This window comes from Diabrotica undecimpunctata, chromosome 4 (genome assembly GCF_040954645.1).
Source record: "Diabrotica undecimpunctata isolate CICGRU chromosome 4, icDiaUnde3, whole genome shotgun sequence".
In the NCBI taxonomy this organism is placed as follows: Eukaryota; Metazoa; Arthropoda; class Insecta; order Coleoptera; family Chrysomelidae; genus Diabrotica; species Diabrotica undecimpunctata.
In genome coordinates, this window is record NC_092806.1 from 153,150,833 (window position 1) to 153,169,399 (window position 18,567).

Below are 18,567 nucleotides of genomic sequence, written 5' to 3' on the forward strand. Positions count from 1 at the left end.
AGGAATTTTAAAAATGTCAACTATTTGTCAAACTATTATATTAACAGTAAATATACTTAGTTTTAAGATTACTGCAACACACTGAAATACATAAGAAAACATTTTAATACAAAATTATATATTCTAAATTTTAAACTTACCTCTTTTAGAGCATTAATAGTAAAAACGTCCCGCGATATCTTATTATAATAATATATTATTATTAATAGTCTGTAGAAAGCTTAACAGCTTTTAGTTGTGTTATCAACATTCCTCTTTTTCACAAGACTTATGTTATTTATAAGTTTATCTATAATTTTATTGCGTCATTTTATGCTTCTACTTAATATTTAACATCTATTTTAAGAGGAAAAACCCTTTAAAACTTTAAAAATAAATAAAACAACAGCCGTTAGCTATTAGTAGATATATTTAAAAAAAAATGGTACAATGGTTATTGTCAAGAAAATTAGTATTTGGTGGGATCACCTTTGTTTTTTAGGACAGACTTGATTCTACGAGGCATGAAGTTCACGAGACGAGCCAAATCTTCTGGTGTAATAACTCTAAATCAATTTTGGATAATGGCTTCTATCAGTTCTTTCTTGTTAATTGGGATTCGGCGTGATACTGACACTTTCAACCTTGACCATAAATTTTCTTTTGGAATTAAATCGGGACTATTTCCAGGCCAAGGCAGGACGGTAACGTCATGGTTTTTCAACCATTCCATGGAAGTCTTAGCCGTATGACAAGGCGCTCTGTTCTGATGGAATATGCATTGTTGGGCATCCCCTTCAAACAAATCTCTGATAGTCGGCAGCAGTTTGGCTTTCAGTATCTCTTCCTGATTTTTTTTTGCATTAATATTGCCCTCTCTTACTGCTAAACGTCCAACTCCATTAGTGATCATACAAGCCCATACCATACTACTCACAGGATGCTTCATAGTGACCGTAGTACACTGGGGTAAAAGATCTTCCCCCAGTTACTTCGTCACTCCCAAAGATCGAGTTTCTGGTTTCATCACTCCAAATTACCTTACTCCACTATTCTTCTGTCCACCCTCTGTGTGCCAAAGCCCAATCAATGCGTTTTTGCCTCTGTTTTCAGGAACGGCTTTTTTCTAGGAATTCGTACTAGCAATCCATTTTCACACAACTTTCTTCTAATTGTGCTGTCCGATATTTGTCAGTTGATTTGGTAATGGCATTAATTTCTTTTGCGGATCTGCGATGATTTTCTAAAGAAAGTCGGAGTATTCTGTACTTATCGTATTGACTAACTTTCGGTTTTCTGCCTGTTCTTTTTGCTGATTTTGTCGTTCGAGTATTATGATAACGTTTACAAACTTTGATTATACCTGATTTTGTGGCGCCACCACAAAATTTATTTGCTATTTTTTGATATGTGTAAACTTCTTCTCGAAGGATAATTGTTTTGGCTCTATTTCCTAGCAACCTTCCTTGCAAAGAATCCTGAAGGAGCTGGGTGCATTTTCGTATGTGATTCAGATACATCAACAATTACATCCCAGGAATTATCACAGTAGAGTGGAATATTGTGCAAGAATTCTTGCATTGCAGTATGAAAATTCTGAATTTTTGAAAAATGTATGATTTTCATACGAAGCACATTTTCTTTTGCCAGGCCATGTGAATCGTCGCACAAACCGATTTCTGGGCTTTGCTAGACCAGATGAAGTTCAAGAAGTTTCTTAACATAGCGCAAAAGTGAGTGTCTGGTGTGCAGCTTCGGGACACGGAATCATTGGTCCATACTTTATCGAAGAAAATGGTAGGCAAGTCACACTTAATCAACAGAGATACATACAAATTTTAACATGATTTATCTCTGATCTACGTCAATTTTGTCGTGCACGTAATTTGGCATTTCGAGACCAATTTTTCCAGCAGGATGGGCCAACTAGGGAAGGGGGTGTTTAGGGAGAAACCCGTGGGTAAAAGTGGTAAACTTTTTTGCATCTTTTTTGGGGTCCCAAAATTAATATTCTCGGCAAAATTCAGCTTGTTCGTATAATTTTTGGGGTCAACTCTCTGGGGTCAACGACGACTATAAATACTAGAGCAATTTACTTTAGTATTTCTTACGCTGCTGTATATTAGAGTGAACCATTAGATGTTGAGTGTCTAACGATAATCCAAAACAGTCGCAAATTCGTTAAACATACTGACTGATTTGACTGAAACGGAAAGGGAGGAAGAAACACAAGTTTCATATTTGTAAAGATTTTATTAAAAATTCTAACAAAATAGATTATCTGCAAAAACAACGTTTTATGTTAATAGCTTTTTTGAGATTTCATATCTAAGTTAAAAAAGTGTTATACAAGACTTCGAATATAGTCAGTTTTTGTGCTGTAGAGAGTAAAAAAGAGTTTTTTTATTTGTTTTTGGAATAAAAACAAGATTTAGAAACGTTTGTTTTTAAATCATTCTTCTTATGTAAAATAGTAAAACTTGTTGATATTTAGTAAAACGTGAAAAGTTCATGATTGTTTGTTCAATATAACTGTTCAGTTTATGAGTCGTCCAGACTACCAATTACCTAACGAACGAAGATAAGGAGCCAAAAAAAAGTGGGATTAGAGATAACGAAACTTCTTCCAGACGGTTAATTGTAACTGATTGAAGTTCACAATTTTAAAACAATTATTTTTAATGCAAAAACGTAATTCTAATAGCCCTTATTTAATAATGGTTTGATTGTTATCATATACATCTCCTCCTTATCCCACCCACTTATTTCTAAGTGATTTTTATTTAATTAACCGTCAACGGGAAGTAAGTGCTTAGAAGTTATAAGAAATGTATTCAAACAATATATTTGTTACTTCTTGTTCTGTATAATATAATATCTAAAAAGGTTTTTCTCTTATTTTTTTAATCATTACGTTTTCCTTTAGTTTATTACACCATTTTCCGTTTGTCCTTGACTTAAATTAGCCTCCCTTCTTTTTAGACGCCCCTTTATGAACAACATCATAAATGTGCAAATAACAAAGATGACGAAGATAGTTATGTGAGTGCCGACGTGTCCAATAGCGTCTATAAGTGTTTCTATTATAAACGTTCCGATGATGGCGAAGAGGAAAATGAACGCGTTTACCACCGAACAACTCACTGATTCTGGAATTGGGTACGTCAATTCAATGGCGAATTCAAAGGCCATTAATAAGGTACTGGCTGTGAAGAACCTGAAAATAAAATAATAAAATTATAGTTTTTTTAAACATGCATAAAAATTTCTAACCAATTTCAAAATATATCTAGTAAAAGACGAAATATTTATTCTCTGAATGGTGATTCGTCAAAAAGAGGAAATATGTATAGACGAAAAACGCTGCAGATAGATAGACAGTATGAGTACAAGTAGCCAGAGACTATCCGCTTTAGAAGTCTTATCTCCTCTCTTGTAAAATCTGGTAATGGATGATAGCTAGACTCCACAACGACAAGTATGCAGTAACAGCAAACAGTATCATCTTCAAACCAAGCAAGATGTACACCTTGCTTAGCTTGGAATTTCAGCCGCTGTGAGGAGTACTCCAACAACAGCTATGAAGGCCCCACTGGGTCTCCCTTCTCTGCACTTCATTATATGTGGGAGATGAGAATGAGATATTAAAGATTGCGCGAAAATCTGAACAACGCGCAACGTTTTGGTTATATTAGGACATACTACTTCACAAATGAAATTATCTGATCTTCTGACTTCTGATCATCATTATCATTCTGGCTTTACAACCCTGCGTGGATCCTAGCCTTCTCCAGAATTTCTCTCCAGTCGTCCCTATCCATCGCCTTTCTCCGCCAAGCACGTATTCCCATATTTCTCATGTCTTCATCGATGTTATCAAGGAACCTTGTTCTGGGTGTTCCTCTTTTTCTCTGACCAATGGGTCCATCAAGGAGCATTTTTCTAGCTGGATCATTTCGTTCCATTCGCATTACATGCCCTGTCCACCTCAGACGTCCTATTTTAATATGTTTTACGATATCAGGTTCCTGGTATATTCTATACCTATAGTTCGAAGTTGTATCGTCTTCTCCACACTCCATTGTCATTCACTGCTCCATAGATTCTCATTAGTATTTTTCTTTTGAAACATCCTGTTTTTATTATTTTTTGTTAAAGAGACTCCCAGGTATACAAATTCATTCACTGCTTCGATGACGCCGTTTTCTATAACAAATGACTTCTGATCATATGGTACGCAAATTACAGGCTGCAGGTTTATACATGGTATACAGACCGATCTAAAACTACATAAGGATAAGGTATATTCAGTAGTGGTAGACATGTAACCATTTATATGCCATTAGAAGTCTTAAGGTGGACTCTCGGCAGAAAAACTCGACAGACTGACGGAACATAACAGTGTCATACTTGCCAGGAAAGGATTAGCTACAATATACTTGTAGTGTAGTGACACTCACCGGCCATGTGAGTCTCAAAAAGCACCATCCGTTACCGGAAAAAGCCTTGATCCGAACACAAGATAAATTTCGCTGGAAAAGTATACAATCTTGCAGACAAACAGCCTATAAGTTCGAGGTCAAGTCAGAGTTGTCAAAATGGTAAAACAATAAATATCTTAACTGCTTTTTTTTAAACGATCTCCGGAGTAGAATCCTAAACGGCAAAAACAAATGTAAAGTATAATTTTCGTTACAATCAATTAAGGCTTAATCCCATATAAATACAATATTTAACTACAAATATCTGTAACAAGAAAACAATTTCAGGACCTATAAAGTAGCTGTTGTAATGCAACGTTAATGAAATATATTTAAATTACAATCTTCTTTGAATTTATTTATGAACCTAAGTACCTTATGCTAAAATCACCTTACTTACCCAAAAATAGGTATAGCGAAGTAGGTGGCGACTCTAATTTGCAATACCATAGAGAGCACGTTAAAAATATAAGTTACCGATACGCATACAGCAACGACAAAACTTGTTGTCCTGAAAAAGTAAAAATATTTAAATTAGCATTATGTATATAACTAATGCATTACTTTAATGATCAGCGTAGTAGTGTCTGGGGGCTCGGGAGACTGATACCTCGGAAGCCCTGAAGAAGACACCGAAGATAATGTCGAAAGCTCGGCGCGATGATAATCGACGCGATTTAACCCGGAAGACTGTTAAGTTTAATATTAATTCTTATAATAGGATTAATCTTAGTCCTAGATTTTTATTGTACTAACCGAGGAAACCTTTCGAAACATATATATATATACGTCCAAAACAGTCAAAACGATTTTGTCCACAGAAAAAATATGGCAATTCTGTTTTGGGACGCAATAAATTTGTCGTGAGTGACTACTTGGAAAAGGAGAAAAAATAAACAGCGAGTATTAAACTAATTAGTTGTAAATAAATGTTTTAATGACAAATTTCTGAACCGTTAACAAATGTGTGATGGATTCGACCGTTACTTGATGGAAGTTCATTTTATCTAACAATAAAATACTAAAAACTTTTGTTTCCAACACTTCCACAAATTTTGTAATAATTTACCATCACTACAGCTGTTTCCGCAGAGTGCCTTTCTCAAGTGAGCTATTTTTGTTATGCGTCTAACACCTTATAGTCTTTAACTAAATAAGTTGGGGAGGGGAGAACTGTTTGTATCAAGTTGGTCATTCAGAATTATATCTGTATTTTTTAATATGTTAATTTCCATAGATTCTGGTCAATAATGATAGCTTAAGGCGTTCATTTTGAATGTGAAGAAATTGAAATTGGTTATTAAAATAATGTTTTTCTATTATTGAAAGCCATTTTATGTTCTACTATCCGTTTGTTAAAGGTTCTGCCCGTTTGACCGATGTAAGTTTTTGGGCAGTTATCACATGTAAGTTTGTATATACCACTGTGTCAGTGCTTTTTCTTTCGGCTCTTGTTGTTCCTAATATATTTGCTTAAGTTGTTGTTTGTTCTAGGTTTTGTCTCTGTCTCTTTGTAGCTATTGTTTACTTCTTCTTCTTCTACGGCACTACAGCCCAAATTGAATTTATGTTTTGCCTCCACCCTTACTTGTCTGTGGCTGATCTTCTCCATACACGGACTCCTAAAAGGGCTTGTGCGGCGCTGTTTACTGTGTCTTTCTAGCGCTTTCGTGGCTTTCCAATCGGTTTCTTTCCCTGTATTCTAGCATTCAGTGCTCTTTATGGTAGCCTATCCTCTCCCATTCTTATCACATGTCCGGCCCAGTGCAATATTTGTATTCTAATTGTTGTCTAATTGTAATGTATTTTACTGCTATTTGTCTAATGATATTCAATTTTATCTCGAAGTTGTTTTTTGTCAAGAGAATTTCTATTAATCTATGTAACATACTATGATAGGCTACCAATTTATGTTTTATAGGATGGGATGTAGCATTTTTATTTCCTTTCGTATGTATTAAAACATCAAAAAATATTTTCAGTCTTTTCGCGTCACTGAGATTGATAATATAAACATTTTAAGTTTGTTTATATAACACAGATGCGTATTTCTTTGGTATTTCTTTGATCGTGATGCCGGTTAATATTGCGCGTCAAATAAATATCCACTAAGGTTGGTGGAAAAAGTGATGCGGAGAGATTATGACATCACTGTGCAATAGACCACGATAGGAGTTGGTTTCATTGTTTAGTCCGGATTTTTCTTTTTCGAATTCGTTATTGTTGTTTGTTATTCGTTTTTGTCATGGAAATCTAGTATAAAGTGACGTAGCAGTTAAATGTAGAGCTTAAGTGAAGGTTAAGATTTTGATTCGGAAGAAATAGCTTGCGGCGCCCGGCGTGTAGTTCTTCAAAGCCGACATATTTGTTATTATAAATATGTAATGTTTCTCTCTAAACTAGGATTTTCATCCTTTAATATTATATAGGAAAGAAAAGCCTTTCTTCCTATCCAGCAAGAGAATTCTTGTAAACGTCCTTTTCAAATAGTTTAGGAACCTTCTTGTGTTTTAATGCCCAGGAAATCTCTGTAAGTATTTTTTTGTTTTCTTTCATTGTAGTTACCCCTTCCAGTCCCTCCTTTATTCACTTACTTACAACTCAGCTCTCCAACCAAAACAAGAGTGGCAGTTCACAAACGATTCGGTTGGTTTACATACCCTATCTCCAGCCCAGTAATTGCTCAATGTTTATTTGAGCCTAAAGTCATGTTTATTTTTAAGTCTGATAATGTTTAAATATAGAAAATTTGTAGATTGGTTTTGTTCTTTTTCTATTGCAAATTCAATATGACTATGGAGTGAATTAATATAAGATAAGAATTGGCCAAGTTGTCTGTTAGTTCGTGTAAAGCATACCAGTATACCAGTAAAATATACCAGTAGTTGGAAACAAATGTTTTCAGTGTTTTATTGCTGTGACACCATGAAAATAGGTCACGAGGAGAAGAATATTGGGGATGAAACCCGAGTGTTCTGTAAAGGACCAGAATTAGATATGTAGACAGCCTACGAGTACCTGGGTACGATACTATCAAACAATGGATTGTAGATGGGACAAAAAATCGAGAATATACTATGCAATAAATAATACGGTATTGGAAATAAAACGAAATTTACTAGAAAACTAAATTACATTAACGGAATTACAATACCAACACTTTTATATGCAAGTGAGACTTGGGTTTCAATTTTTTTTGTTCGTTTGCTGTGCAATCAGTCAAAAAGAAACCATAAACACATTTGTTGACTTTACATCATTGGCGCGAAGAGAAATATTTCAAAGGTTTGGGTTACAAATAAAAGAAAAAAAAGTACTATAAATGCAGCAGAAATGAAACAACTGAGAAAGATACCAGGAAAGATAATCCTGATTTGGAATTTTGTTGGTTTTTTTGCAAAAAAAATTAAGTATTCTTTGTTATAGCTAGTAGTTTTTGGATCATCCTTGTTAATTTGGCAACATATTTTGAAAACGTTACTGTTAAAATGTAGATTAATAATAAATAAAAATATTAACTTACTTGAAGGCGTGCGTCTTATCTAAGATATAACCAAATATCACACTTCCCACACAACCGCCAGAAATGATTGCTATTAGGGATATTATACCTATGTCAGTTTCACCATTCTAAAAATAAATAAAACTAATAAATTATTGTTAAAATCTTCCTGTTAGTATGCTGCTATTTATCATTAATCCAAATTATCCATTTGAGCTACAGTCAAAAAATGTCAAATTTCTCATCCGCGACTATTTACTATGACCAGAATCCTTTCTTCCTTCAATCTTTCCTTGCATTTCATTTGGAATAGTGTTAAAGTTATATCATAAAGTGCCCGAAATGTTTGCAGATTGTTTTTCCTATTTAATGTTAAATATTAAAAAATACAACAAGAGACGTCTAAAGGATGAGACTCTGAAAGACAAAATACAAAATTATATACCTACGAGGGACTCTAACTGGGCACGAGAAAACATCACTTTAAAAAAGTTTTAGTACTATAATGAACCTATGTTCATTCACTTCTTGTAGTACTTAAACTTACTTGTTTGTAGTCGTAGAACAATATCTACGACTACAAATAACTAAAAAGAAAGTATGAAAGAGAGACGAAATTTTAGATATGATGGAAAAGACACGCAGCGCTAAAGGAACTAAAACTTACAACACACTCAGTAAACAAATAAAAAATGACATCAAAGAAGTCAAACAAATATTACTATGGGAAAACTTTGATGAAATAGGAAGATTACAAGACACGATACGTTCAATTTATATAAAAATAGTTCTCTATAGATTCTAAAAGCTGGATGCCGAACAGACAATCACAAAAAGCCAATAATAGCTATCAAAGATAAAATGGATAACTGGTGAAAATACGTAGAAAAACCTTTAAATAAGAATGCCAGAGCTCCAACGATGCCGTCGAGCCGACGACAACTGTAATACAGGTAAAATTTCTCAACAATAAAGATTTAAAAACATCCAACGTGAAAAACTTTAATAACTATAGAATTATGAGTGTAAGGAACCCCCTATTGCTCAAAGTAATTCACAATAGGATTCATGAAAAATGGAATGAACATGTATCATACACACAGATTATTTGACACTTTAATTGCATGGCGAAAATACCGTTTTCATATGCTGAGTAGGAAGAGCAAGATCTCTTTAAATAATCTTCCTATATTGAGAAAGGTAAAGGAAATAATCTCAATTAATTGTCCCTAGTAATATATCATTACGACTGCGATAAACAGAAATCACCAAATTATTGATCATCGTGATCAGAACCCAAGATCCGACAGAGAAGGATACAACAAATAAAACACTAATCTTGAGAACAAGTTATTACGATGCTGCGCTCTCCACATTATCGTATGTATAAGCATGAACGTTGAAAAAATCAGACTTACATAAATTAGAAGTATTCGAATGGTGGTGTCATAGAATATTACGATACCATGGATATACTGCATTATAAACGAAGAAGTGTTGTGAAGGAATAACTGCGAAATAATTGCGAACAATGAAAAAGAAAAAAACTGAAGTACTTTGGACATATCTTAAGAAAAACCAGAAATGGATACTAATAATGGAGGGACAGCTAAACGGCAAGTGTAGTATTGGAATAAGGAGACTCGCTTGGCTTAGTTATAGTTTTAGTATGAGTTTCACTCAGCTTTAAAAAGAAGAGGATTCAGTTTTTGATTCGAAGCTGTTCTTTCTTTCTTGTAACAAATTTTCAAGGGAAAATTTGTCGTTTTGCAACAGTAAAAGGTCCATTTAACATAAAATAATATAATCGATCTTTCACGTGTTCCATCAGCCTTTGAAACTATAAGGATACTGTACTATCAGCTTATTTTAATTTGTTTTGGGATATGTGAATTGTCTCTGATCTTATTCTTAGTCTACGGTCATCTACTTTTCTCTTTGTTACAAGATTTTCTCTACTATTCATTTGTACTACTCTATAAACATAATACTTCTCCACTGGACCGAAAAGCTCAAGCGGCAGAGTATCTGACTTTCACGTAGAAGGCCGGGGATCAATCCCCAGCACTGGTGAAATCATCTAGATATTTTTACATACATATCTACAGGCCTTAGATCAACTCAGCTTGAATAAAATGAGTACCTTGGCTAAAACCAGAAGTAATAATAGGACTATACTACTACTGCTATAATCCCAAAGTCACACTAGCGGTATGAAGGGAGACCATTATTATTATAAACCACTCCTCTAATTAAGACACATCTTTCTTACTTTCTTCAAAATCTATAGCAGTGGCGGATCCAGCATTGTTAAGAGGGAGGGCCGATCGGCTCGATTTTCTAAAATTTTCCGCTATACCGACCCGTTTTAGCCTAGCGACCCAACGGGAAAAGTCCTTAACCAGTAAAATATATTTATATAATTAATATATTGTATATATATAATCACAAACCATTTTACCATATAATGGTGTAAGATTTACTTTACTTCTGAACAAACTTCTTCCATTATTTGCGGTTTGGTGTTAACATCCTTGCGTCGGTCCATGTCACTTATCTTCTCACCAATATATTTCCGATTACTTCATTCCATTTCTATCGCTTCTTCTAGTTCTTCCTCGTTTATTGAGTTTTCTGTGATATCTTTCTATATATTATTTTGTTCTTTAGTTCTTCAAAGTCTTATTTCCATATTTTAAGTATTTGTTTTCTTTCGATTATTAATTGTCCATTTCGTCTTTAATGCGCAATATTTTATGTTTTTTGTGTTCTGATCGTGTTCAGGGTTCTGTAGGGTAGATTTTGGTTACTTTTGCTATCTGAACACTAATTTCTAATTATTGTGCTCTTAATAATTGTCTGTAATCATCTGTATACCTAATAAAAGCATTTAATAAAACAATTTACTAATAAATACGACAATACTTACGGGAAAGTAAGTTATATAAAATGTATTAATAACAATACCAAACGCATTCCATAGACCATTTATAATTCCAAATGACATTAAAACTAATATATAATTCGTGTCTTTCATTAAAAGTTTACAATCCTTCCAGAAACTCGACTTTTCTTCGTCAAGAGTCAAAAGTTGTAACTGAGATTGACTAGGTGGTAATTTTGGTCTGGCTCTAAAAACTAAAACAACATACAATATAGATACAATAAAATATTTATATAATTTAAAGTATGTAAAAGTAGAACCACTGCGGAAATTATGACCTTATAGAAGGAGAGGAAGGAAATATATTTTTTGGAAGAAAAAGGAAAAACTAAGAAGCTTTTGAAGTGGACAGACCAATTTTAAAGCTATGAGCCATAGCAATATATGTAACTGAATTCAGTTTCGCAAAAATCGGAAGTTGGAAAAGGGAATCAGAATTTGTAAAGCTTTTTTGGTTATTGGTTTTTAACCAAACTTCAAAACTCCACCAAATCGAGTTAAACCCTCCGAGAGTCGTGAGACCTTGTCGTGGTGGAGATGTTCGGGGCTTTTTTACTCGGCCGTGGTCGCTAATTCTGTGAAGTAAACACGAACAAGTGAAAGCTAAGGACAAGTCAACTCCTGGTATTATGTGGCACCTATGTTTCTTTAGTTTTCTTAATTTCAAAGATAAAGAGGAACTAGTAGAACAACCAAAAAAGATCAAACAAGCCAGCATGAACGGTGCAGAGAGGTAATGCATCGATCCAAAAGAGGTCCAATAGCAGGCGTTGGCGTATCCAAAAGCCACAAATAAAGTAAGATTATTCACAAAAGATTATTCGCGTTGTGGTGTCGAAAGGTATATGAAGCTAAGAGGTTCCTTTATGTACAATCTACACATCAAATCATTTTATTTATTGGTAGTTAGTTCAAAAAAGTTCAATTTTAGAGTATATTTTTCTTGGGAAATGAATTTTGATATCATCAAAAGATTCATCACAACATTAGGTATGCCGACGATACAGTCATAATAGCCGACAACTTGGAACACTTAGCAATGAATTAGCAAGAGCAACAATACAAACGAAATATTAACGGTAGGCGGCCAGCAGATTGAGAGAGTAAAAAGATATACTTACTTGGGAACGATAATCACAGAAAGTAACGATTATACTGCAGAAATAAGAGTCAGAATTGAAAAAGCACGTTCCAACTTCGTGAAAATGAAAAAGATTTTATGCAGCAAAGATCTGACATTGGCCCTCAGAATAAGGCTAATTAAATGCTATGTACACAGTGTACTTTACTATGGAGCTGAATGATGGACATTAAACCGGAATACAATAAATCGACTTAACGCGTTTGAAATGTGGACATTTAGAAGATTGTTAAGAATTCCATGGGTAAATAGACTCACGAATACAGAAGTGTTAAGGAGAATAGGCAGATAGAGGGAAATGGAAAATACAATAAAAAAAGGAAATTGCAATATCTCGAACATGTGATGAGAGGCGAAAGATACATCTTGAGACTCATAATTCAAGGAAAAGTAGAGGGTAGGAGAAGCGTAGGAAGAAGACGCGTTTCCTGGTTGAAGAACCCGAGAGAGTGGTTTGGTTGCAGCTCAAGGCAATTGTTCAGAGCAGCTGCCTCGAAGGTCAGAATAGCCATGATGATTGCCAACCTTCGTCGCGGAGATGGCACTTAAAGAAGAAGAAGAAAAAGATTCATACAAATTTCTTTTTTGGCATATTTGAATAATATGCGTAAAAGAACTCTTCATAACAGAGGCAGATAGAGTAAATGTGTGATGGCGATATCTAACCTCCGATTTCAAGATGGCACTTAACGAAGAAAAAGTGTATCTACCTTTTCTGTATAGCTTTTGTTATCTTGGGTTGGCAGAGCATTATGTGATTTAGATTTTTAATGGGTTTTTCGATTTTAAGTTTAATTCTCATAGTTGAAGCTAGTGGAATGTGGTCCAAATTTATGTCGTAACTTGGGTATGTTTTGACGTTTAGAATGCCATACCAAAACCTATTATTAATTGTAAAATTATCTATTTGGTTTCTCACAATATTTCCTTCGTAGCCTTGAGAAAACGTCCATATATAGATGAGTCTTTTAGGTAGTTTAAACCAAGTGTTAAAAAACATCATACTATTGTCATGGCAGAATACAACAAAGCTTTTTTTCGTTCGTTCCTCGTTCCCAGACCATATGGACAAACGATGGAGTCGACTTTCCTGCGTCCACTTCAGCATTCCAATCTCCCATTAATATGTTGATGTCGAAAGATTTTAGATATTTTGTGACTTCCTTAATATCAAAATACATACTCCAGAAAACCGAAATACAGTTTATCATGTAAGTACGAATACTAGATATAGTTAAACTCATCAATAATGTACTTACATACAATTACTAGTATTAAAATTACAACGCCAGCGATGGCATTATACAAAGTCATGTCAAAAATTCCATCTCCGGTTTCATCTTTATTTTCTCCTTTCACCACCATAAACGGGGGTATAATAGCTCCAATAGCAGATCCTAAAATACACAAAATTTATTTTTCTTATATTACTACGTCCCCTTGATAAGTTATCAAAAAATCAACATTATTACAACCAAAATAAGGAAAAATAAATATACAGAGAGGACAAAAGTCTGGAAATGCATAATTGTCTCTTAAATGGATGGTCCGAATTGGCTCAAGGTATTCGTCTAGCTAAACATGAAGTGACACAATTTTCTTCTTCATTTTTAACATTCGTGAAACGTTCTAGAAACATTCTAGAAACGTTCTAGAATTTTTGGTGCTATCAAAGTAACATGTTATTGGTATGAACAATAAAGTTTTCGATCCCGAACCCTTGGATAATATTTCTCCCATCTTTAACGAAGTTCAGAAGAGGATATGGGAGCCGGTAGCGGAGTGAAAGGAAGTATAATCCCTGAAAATAATCCTGGCGGCGCCCTTGGAAGAGGATACGTCATTACAAACACCAAACGCTACAATTTACGTAGATGTGATGTAAGATTTGTAGGTGACAAAGTCTAAAAGAAAAATAACATTCTTTCAAAGCTGTGGATGACTTTTCTGCAAAGTTAGTTAGATTATATTAGTTAATATATAATCTTAAACAAGAATCGGGGTACGCCTATTTTGCAATATGGGGATTTCAAATTCGATGCTTGCAATGTTGCTAGATTTACTATTTTTCCGATATCATTAGGAATCATTTTCCGGAATCCTTACTTCAATACGAGTTCAACCATATGTAACACTTGGTATTTTATCTGTCATAAAAGTCTTAAATAAATAAAACTTCCTAGTACCAAATAGTTTTGAGGTAATTCAGTAATATAGAATTCTGACTTTGACATTAATTCATAAAACTAACAATAACTTGACTTTTTTTTGAAAAGTTTTGTAAAATAAATTGTATCAATAACTAAAGCTGACAGTTGTCTTATGTGTTTTTAAAATCTCTACAATCAAGATGGTTTTTAATATAAAAGATCGAATTCATTTAAACCCTACAATATCCAGTTATTGCAAGAATAAAATGAAGATGGCTACGACCGTAGATTACAGTTTAGTGAGGTAATGATGAATAAAATTATAACTGACCAGAATTTCGTTAACAAGATATGTTTTTCCGACAAAACAATATTTACACTGTGTGGGAATGTAAATCGCCAGAATATAAGGTATTGAAGTGATTTAAATCCACACTGGATATGTGAAAACCAAACTCAAAGACCACAAAAAGTAAATAATGAAAGTTTGTTGTTATTTTTACGATATAAAAAAATGCTTTAATAAATTTTGTATTTATTTATCTCAACTGTCTTGAGGGAGGGTATGGACACCTGTCCAAACCATCCCACAAGTATCCAAACCCTCCCTAATTTATAAAATTGTTACAAAAAACATGTCGTGTAAATATAAGCGACTAACTGAAGACGATTTCCCGAAGAAGCCATGCCAAGTGCAACAGCTGATGTTTTATCTGGAAAGTTTTCTATCAGAAAAAGCGCTCAACAGCATGAAGTTAAAAAATTAAAACTAGCTTTATATGTAAAGGAAGCTAGATAAGTAGGAATTGACAATACGACATTCTCTCTACATTTTGTCACATGCCAAGTGTTTTCTAATGAAATGGAAGCCTTCCTTGCGTTGTACTTTAAGAGATGTTCTAATATGTACCATGGTTATTACGTATTATATTATATATACGAATTTGCCGAAAAAAATGAAGTCAAGTTTCCAGAGCCTTGGAAAGTAAACAAATCGGCTGGAAAGGACTGGTTTGCAGGTTTTTGAAGTCGACAATCTAAACTATCCTTCAATAAATCTACAGTCGGTAAATTTCAAGGTAAGTTAGAGGATATTCTAAAAAGGCACAACTCAAAAAGTAGTTGCTATTAAAGGTCAGCATCAGGTTGGTAGATGTAGTGTCGCGTGAGAGAGGAGAACTGATTACTCAAGTTGGGTATTATTGGAGCGAATTGAACAGCACTTCCACCAGTGTGAGTGTTTCCAAGGGAAAAACTTGACAAACATAGAGCCAAGTTATTTTATTAATGGATAATCATGAATCCCATTTATCTGTTTCTGCTATTGATTACCGCGAAGATAATGGAATTACAATTCTAACTCTTCCACCCCACACATCCAATTGCAACCATTAGATAGGACTGTTTTGGACCATTTAAAAGGTGTTTCAATCAAGGAGCAGATGACTGCATGCTCTCTCATCCAGGGAAGGCATTATCAATTTATGACCTTGCACCAATATGTATGAAAGCTTGGGATCGATCTGCAGCTCCTTCCAACATAAAATCTGGATTTCGTTGCACTGGAATTTGGCCATTGGATAAAAATATTTTTGGTAAAGAAGACTTTCTATGCTCGTTTGTAACAGACAGAATGATTCCTTCAACATCAAAAGATCCCAATCCCAATCAAAATGTGGAGGTGTCATCGCAATTCAGCCTCTCTGCATTGTCACAGCCCGACACTCTAGTTCAAAGCGAGCACAAGAAAGATTACGTATCTCCATCCCAAATAAAACCATAAAAACCAACGTGAAATTTTTGAAAAAGCAAGTTGCTTCCAACCGGTTTATAGTTATTGAAGAGCCGCCAGCATTTGTAACATACGAAGAAGCGATTGTAAGGTTACCAAATCCTTTGACAGATCAAAGTGCCAGATATAAAGACATGATATATTTTAACATTGATCTTTCCTAGTACAGTTTATTTTAATAATAGATATTTTGTTTGTTTCATTGATATCTAAACCTTTTTTTGGCAAATAAAAACCTTAAATAATATTTTTGTGTTTATTCGTTTATTGTCCAGACCCTCCCGGTCAGTCGGGAGGATTTGGAAACATTACCTCAAGTATGTACATACATATACACATTGTTATATTTGTACACAAACATTTACCGGACGATGGATTGGCAGATTATGTAATATTGAATAGCCTCCTTGTTCACCCGATTTAAATCCTAAAGATTATTTTTATTGAGGATACTTGAAAAGTAGAATTTATAAAACTAAACCAACAACCATACTTGAACTGGTATTGAAGTAGAGATTTTATATAGGGTATTGTATTTAAAAAAACCAAAGTGACTTATGATATCAGTATTAAAATCGAAAATCTGAAAACGTTACAAATATCAAATTTGAAATCTTCATATTTCAAAATAGATGTATCCCTATTTTTGTACACTTCCGATCATCCATTTAAGAGATAATTCGGCGTTTTCAGACTTATCGTGCACTCTGTATAACAGAAAATAAAATGTTGATAATTATGAATTTTTAACCCAAAATCAAAGAATAACTTATACCTAACTGTGTTCCTAATACTGCCAAGGCACATGCCGTGGATACTTCGTCTGGTCCGAACCAAGTGGATGCAAACTTTGTAGGAATGTTGAATATGTACACTTGGCCGAGAGCACAAAGTCCTTGGCCGATTATTAAAACATAAAACCGGGAAGGATCGTTGCCAAGTATCTTTACTGCCAAACCTGCTACTGTCAATACTGAACTCACTATAGCTGTCACTCTTAAACTCTAAAATAATCACAAATTTTTATAACTGCTTCAATAAAAAACCAATAATAATAAATAGGTGAAAAGTGATTTAAAAAAAAGGTGAAGTATTAAGAAATGGAAGAAATCTTTAGTTTTGTCTATTTATGTTATTATTAAATTGTCGACATATCCTTCTTGTAATAGTGTTGTTGTCTGTTCATCTGTCTGTCTATATTCATTCCTAACCGACATCATGAACAACTATGAATTCATATGCATCGCCACTCACATCTTACTAGAAATTCAGACCCAGACGACACACCAAACGTGATGGGGATGAAAACCAGAGACATCGAGGAGAGCAAAGACATGAGTTATCTTCTTCAGGTTCCTTCTCCTATCGGAGGTTGGAAATCATCATCGCTATTTTAATTTTATTGGCCGCGTTTCTGAATAATTCTAATGAGCTGCAACCGAACCACTCTCTCAAATTTCTTAGCCAGGATATTCTGCGTCATCCTGTGTTTCTCTTCCCTTGTATCTTCCCTTGCATAATTAACCTAAGTAATACGTACCTCTCGCCCCTCATTATATGACACAGATATTGAATCTTTCTAATTTGAACAGTTTTTATGACTTCACATGCTTTCTTCATTCTTTGTAACGCCTCTATATTAGTTACTTTTTCAGTTCACGATATTCTGTGGATTCTCCTGTAGCACCACATCTCAAAGGAGTTTAATTTTTTGATTTCAGACTGTTTTATTGTCCACGCTTCCATGCAGTATAGTAAAGTAGAAAAAACGTAACAACGTAGCATTCTTGTGCGGATCTCTAGATTAAGGTTATGGTTGCAAAGCAAGTTCTTCAATTTTATGAACGTGTTTCTTACCATTTTTATTCTAGATCTGATTTCTTTTGTTTGATCTCCATCTTCGGTTAGCCACATTCCTAAATATTTATATGTTGTTACTCTTTCGATCGTTGTATTATTGATGATCACATTATAAACCACAAAACCACATTTTGTGGTTTTTTTGAGAATATCATTGATTTCGTTTTCTTGAGATTTATTTGCAGTCCGTACCTTTCACATGCATTGTATACATGTTGTATTATGTACTGTAGATCTTCCATGTCACTTGCAAATATGACCGTATCGTCCGCATATCTAATATTATTAATGCTATTTCAGTTGACCAAAATACCTTTCACAATATCCAATAAAGCTTCTTGAAATATCACTTCACTGTAGACGTTGAATAAGAGTGGTGAAAGTATGCACCCTTGTCGAACTCCTCTAAGTATACTTACTTCCTCTGTCAGTTCTCATTCGACTCTTATTCTTGCTTTCTGATTTTGATACAGATTCGATATAATTTGTAGATCTCTACTATCTATGTTTTTGGTTTTAAGAATACTTAAAAGCTTTTCATGTTGAACTCTGTCAAAAGCTTTTTTAAAATCTATGAAGCAAGCATATAAGTCCTGATTCATATCCAGACATCGTTGTGTCAGAACATTGACTCCGAATAATGCTTCTCTAGTTCCTAGACCCTTTCTAAAACCCATCTGTGAATCACTTATTTCTTGTTCTAATTTCATGTGGATTC

The 18,567-nt window shown here is 34.1% G+C and overlaps 1 protein-coding gene across 3 annotated transcripts in view; it reads right to left on the reverse strand.

Moving 5' to 3' along the window:
- Nucleotides 1-2,222: 2,222 nt before the first annotated feature.
- Nucleotides 2,223-18,567, reverse strand: part of LOC140440241 (uncharacterized MFS-type transporter C09D4.1-like) — a 45,248-nt gene continuing 28,903 nt past the window's right edge. For 2 of the 3 annotated variants that reach the window (XM_072530607.1, XM_072530609.1), the window contains exons 4-9: nt 16,765-16,993; nt 13,307-13,444; nt 10,892-11,100; nt 7,984-8,090; nt 4,861-4,971; nt 2,223-3,196 (exon numbers count right to left, since the gene is read on the reverse strand). In XM_072530607.1, coding sequence (XP_072386708.1) covers nt 2,902-3,196; nt 4,861-4,971; nt 7,984-8,090; nt 10,892-11,100; nt 13,307-13,444; nt 16,765-16,993 — 1,089 coding nt within the window. In that variant the 3' untranslated portion in view covers nt 2,223-2,901. The remainder of the gene's footprint in view (nt 3,197-4,860; nt 4,972-7,983; nt 8,091-10,891; nt 11,101-13,306; nt 13,445-16,764; nt 16,994-18,567) is intronic. The other variant, XM_072530610.1, reaches the window with a different exon arrangement.